Source organism: Etheostoma cragini, chromosome 5, assembly GCF_013103735.1.
Source record: "Etheostoma cragini isolate CJK2018 chromosome 5, CSU_Ecrag_1.0, whole genome shotgun sequence".
In the NCBI taxonomy this organism is placed as follows: Eukaryota; Metazoa; Chordata; class Actinopteri; order Perciformes; family Percidae; genus Etheostoma; species Etheostoma cragini.
The window spans coordinates 437,853-443,250 of record NC_048411.1 but is presented as its reverse complement, the minus strand read 5'-3'; the positions used below and the strand labels follow the sequence as shown (position 1 = coordinate 443,250).

General features: G+C 39.6%; 1 protein-coding gene across 3 annotated transcripts in view; it reads left to right on the top strand.

Moving 5' to 3' along the window:
* figla (folliculogenesis specific bHLH transcription factor) overlaps positions 1 to 5,398 on the top strand; it is a 7,498-nt gene that overhangs the window by 874 nt on the left and 1,226 nt on the right. For all 3 annotated transcript variants that reach the window (XM_034872818.1, XM_034872816.1, XM_034872817.1), the window contains 4 exons: positions 179 to 325; positions 450 to 539; positions 2,020 to 2,172; positions 4,669 to 4,719. In XM_034872818.1, coding sequence (XP_034728709.1) covers positions 179 to 325; positions 450 to 539; positions 2,020 to 2,172; positions 4,669 to 4,683 — 405 coding nt within the window. In that variant the 3' untranslated portion in view covers positions 4,684 to 4,719. The remainder of the gene's footprint in view (positions 1 to 178; positions 326 to 449; positions 540 to 2,019; positions 2,173 to 4,668; positions 4,720 to 5,398) is intronic.

The following is a 5,398-nucleotide window of genomic DNA, read 5'->3' as shown; positions in this document are numbered from 1 at the left end:
TAAGTGTTAACGAGCAGTTGGACAGGTGTACCTAATAAAGTGGCCGGTGAGTGTATATATATATATATATATGTGTGTGTGTGTGTATATATATATATATATGTGTATATATATATATGTGTATGTGTGTGTATGTATGTATGTCTGTATATGAAACTCCAGCTACTTTTCTGCGCAGATCAGGAACTTGAACCACATGTTCTCCCGCTTGAAGCGAATGGTGCCACTAATGCGACCTGACCGGAAGCCCAGTAAAGTGGACACACTCAAAGCTGCAGCGGAATACATTCGATTGCTTGTTGCAGTTTTGCAGGACACTGACAGTGTAAGTACTGTGTTCATCAGGACTCTATGAAATGAAGTGTCCTGTGTTCAGGCTCTGGGTCTTCTTCCAAGGTCAGCTGGCACTTATTTTGAGATGTTGATTAGGATTATTTTCTGTTTTCCAGGATGCTGGCAGTGGGACTGATTTCCTAAAGAAAGCAATCACTTATGGTCAGACTGACGGCTTGGGCAACGACCTATGGAGAGTGGATGATGTAAGTGTTTGTCTTTTTCCACAGTTCAATGAAGTTGGTTCGACACAGTTTAGTTTATGTGGTGTCATATTTCTCCTCATAACCACTGAAAACTGTTAAAAATCTAACCCTAAAGTCCTATTAATATGGACGTTATCTGACATTAAGCGTTTCTGCCTCAAATTGTGACAAGCTTGATTATGCAAGACTAGGAAGGGAAGGGACGCATCAACTTGTATGGCTGCTGTGCTCAATTTTAATTTTATTTTTTTATTTTTTGGTGGGGGGGGGCATAGCTAGGCGGAACGAGGAAGAAGATATCATTGCTGTATTGAGTTATTTGAGCCCAGATGCGATTTCGTAATTTTCTGAATTTCTGATCCTCTGATTAAAACAGAAAATTTGAAAAACATATCGATTCAATTTTTTAATTGGCAAGGTGGAGAAAAAGTATAAAATTTGCATATTTGAATCCATTTCCACCTCCATTTTTCCAAATGTCCCTTTGTGCTTAGAAAATGGAACAGATAAGCGTTCCGAGGACCAAGCATCCCTAACGAGACAGACCTTTTGTTAAAGAGTAAGGTTCTTTTTGCTTCACCAGAAGCGGCTCCAAAATCTTCATCGCCAATTTTCTTAGACTGTGTTTGAATAAACAATACTTTAAGCGTGTAGAGAGCCAACACATTTTTATTTGTGTAAATGGGGGAATCCGTGTGGTTTTTCACCGAGTGGTTATCTTTGGAACTGTGGTAAAATTCTGTTGACTTTGATTGAAGTGGGTTTTACGATGATTAATTACTGTTTATTTAATTGGAGTATGGTGGTTTGCTGATAGCAATTTATTATATTTTTTCATGTTAAACAAAAAGGATCTTACTCTGTAGGGATTCTTTCTATAATGTTGTCGGACACACAGAGCAGTAGTTTGAGGAAAAACTAAAATCTTCTGCTGACAAAATTGAAGATTGCTCCATTGCACAATAACATTGCATTGTGGCTAGTTTTGCTTTATACTGGACCAAAAACTTTCAAAATGTTGTTCCCATTACATAAACAAAAACATGAAAATATAGGGTCCAGGTTAAAAAAAGAGTTAGTCTTTTAAAGGTGTGAGTAAACTGGAGTTGCTGCACTCTCATCATGGGCTCTCTATGTTGCTCTTTTACTTTCCCTCAGCATTTGGTGCATTTGGAGCAGTTTGGACAGCTTTTGATATGAATACATACACTACATTGTAATAATTTGCTGTGAGCTATAAATTCACCACTTTTTAATAGACTGCAGACATTGTGTGTGTGCGCGGGCAACTGGCCTTCGATCTGTATAGTTGGGGTTGAAAGTGAACAAGGGCAGGTACTTTCCATTTTAATTCATTGTACCTGTCATGGATTCACTGTAAGTCTAAAGCAGGTGAGAATTTGATAGTAGGACGTTATACGGTATGTTGTATGTATGTATGTATGTTTTTACCTGCATGTTTTATTTATTTTTTGGACAGTTGCTGAACCTGTCAGACGAGCGCATGGAAGATGCTTTCACCATGCTCCCGGAACCGATCTCTGAGGACGGAGAAATGAGCAGACTAGTGTTGCAACATTGTGTGATGCCTGCATACCAGTTCATCATTCAAGTAGCACCTGATCAGACTTTGGTAACTAATTTCACTTTAATTATTATTATTATTATTATTTCCTGTTCTGCCTAATTTAATGCTTGATGTTTGTCAGCTACACTCCAACTACACCTCCGTTGCCTCCAAGTAGTGTAGAGTAGTGCAGCGCTTATAAAGATGGACCGTTAAATGCAGCGTTTATGAAGATGGACTGTTAAATGCAGCGTTTATGAAGATGGAATGCTAAAGTCGGTCCCAGTCAGTCACAACTCAGAAAACTTAATAGATGTGTCATGGCTATACATTTCTCCCTCTATGTTTTTACACTCCATGGGCCCTATGTTTTCTGCTGTGCAATTAACTGAATTTAGATTTAGATTTTGGCTCCAAACGATCGCCAATAGTATAATCGAGTTGTGTGCATCCACCAGATTTTAAAAACTCAGCGTGAGTAAAGCTGGCAGGTGGAGGGCATCCACGGCATTTGGTGTGCAGAAAAGGCAAAACCATCTCCGGTAGCTAACCCTGCAGTCCCTCTGCCCCCCTTTCCTCCACAGCCTCACGTCGGTAAAGAAAGAAGAGGCGTGTTCCCTGGTGCTATTTTGCAGTTTCAGAAAACAATTCCACCACAGACCAGGAAAAACCAGGTCTAAAATCAGTGCAAAAATATCCCCATGCATTCAGAACTTCATGATTCAGAAAGAGTGAGCCCAAAACATCTGAAAATCTGTTTTTGTGACATTTCTTTATTTACACAATAATAACGCAATAGCTCATAAATATGTGTTTCTAGCCTGCTAGCTAGTTGAAATAAATACACTTAAATGATTAAAATATAGCAGTGGGTGCCTGTCACATGTGTCTAGGACTTGCAGTCTGTATGTATTGTAAGGTTGTAAAAGATGTCTCTGCGACAGTCCCATGACTGAAAACCATAAATAGCATGGCTTAAATGCAGAGGACAAATTCTGTGTCTTTATGTACGCTTAGTTTCCTTTTCCTCTTCATGTGTTTTACTCATTAATTACCCATACAAATTAACCATTTGACAACACAAGCCAAGCATTTAGCAAACACGCTGCAAATTCATACAACACAACCAAATACATAAATGCTTTGCAAATATAGAAACAATGCAAAAAGAAAAGCACACAAACCCAGAAAAAGAAGTGATGCAAAAAGAAAAGTAGTTGCATCAATAAACCGCTGCATCCAGATTACACAACGGGAGTTCTCCAGGTCTAGGGGGAGCGGGGAGGGACCCTGGTGATGGAAAGTGGAGGGCACAGAGCAGCAGACTCTTGTCCTGCTGCGCACAGTCTTGACTCCTTGTCTAAATGTTTTTCTGCCACAGACAAAACGTCTGCCTTGGCTGAACCTGCCGTTTAACGTTGCGTGGCTGGTCTGTTGTTCGGGATTTGTTCGAGTGTTTTACAGTTGGGCACACACTTTTCTTTGTACTGAGTTACATTTTTCAATACTGTTCAGACACTTCTCTTTACCAACACGCATCTCTGCACAACATGCAATGTTGCATCCAAAATGCACTAATGCAACCAGGTGGAAGGGAAAGTGGCTCAATGGGCTCAAACCACTCTTTGACTGTTAGAATATGGTGAAACGCTACATTGACCTATACGCTTACAAATGTCCCCTTTCCTTGTCTGGCAAGAGTCTCCAAGTACTAGAAGCCATCAAGGAAACAGAAAGAGGTGCTCAGTGTTTATGCATTTATATTTTATTCCTGTTATTGAAGAAGCAGAATGTAGCAAGTTGCAGTTTCATTTTTGGTTGGAGTGTTGGTGGGGGTTAACTTTAAGTCAATTTGGAGGAAACCTAATCCACAGTTTAGTCCCCCCCCCCCTCCCCCCAGGCTTTTGATGAGTGTTCGGTTCAAATAAATTACTGTTTTGATAATTACAAGCTCACTGTATTAAATTATTCTGGGAATGAACTATGTGAATGCAAAATCTTAATCAGTTGTAGACAAATGGTGTAACCTTTTGAACACAATACAGGCAGCTTTTAAATATGTATCCAGGAATTATTACAGACACTATAACAATATGCAATCAGACACATTTTTAATTCTTGAAATGATTTGAGCTGAATTTGCTCAAATTACAGATGGCCATCAAGACAATGCATTTGATTGTCTTCAGTGTAGCTCTCGCATCCGAGGCATTCAAGCTGTCCTCACAAGTGCCTTGTCAGCTGATTGGATAAATCAAGGTGGGGATCAAAACAAGACCACTTTTTCATTGTTCCTTTGGCGTGAAGGCTGTTCAGTTTATAAGCTCACTGTGGCTGTCCCACTAGCTGCGTGCGTTACAAAAAGTCTAACCTCAGCTCAAATAAGGAAATCTGGCTTAAATAAAGAGTTGAACCCTTAGCAAGAGATTTTTCATGACCAGTTTATCCTAAAATAACTTGAAAATGTTTCATTAATGGCACGTGTAGTGGTTCTTTATGCTGTTTATTCCATCAAGAAAAACACTAATGATGAAAACTAACTTTATCTTCTGTATTCAACAGATGTCTCAACCGTAGAGCAGGTGGCTTGGACCATTGTTGGAAACCTGTCAGGTGGGATATGTTTAATACATGAATATCTATCTCTGGATTATCAGTACCAAATCATACCAAAAGTTGGGAAGATTATGAAAAGTCTAGTCTGTGTAAATGATTGGGAAAAAACATTGTAGTACAAATGTTGCCCCCATGTGGTCTGACAGGTTGTTGTCATTTATATGAAATTTTCCATTGACAATTGGTACAAAACAAGCACAGGCGTTGCTCACAGAAGAACTCTTTCACGTCCCAGTAGGAAAAGCACAGGTGTGAATAATTTTAGCTTTCAGGGTCCTGGTATTGTTCATGCTGACTCACTGTCATACTGGCACTTGTTATTGGGATATGTGGAATAGAAAAGAGCCATCGTTGATGTTAATATACGACTATTACAAGTCAAAATGTCTACTGTGGAAAAGGAATATGCCACCATTTGTTGAAATAGGGCAAATCACACGTAGTCCTTTAAAGGTCCCATGTCATGAAAATTTAACTCTGAGTTTTTTTTAAATTCATATGTGTTCCCCTAGCCTGCCAATGGCCCCCCAGGGGCTAGGAATGGTGATCGGTGTAAACCAAGCCCCCCCCCCCCTTGCCTCCTCAAAGATCCAGACTACAGATACAGTATTAGGGACCACTAAGGTCTATATAAAAGAGACTTCAGATACAGTATTGGGGACCACTAAGGTCTATA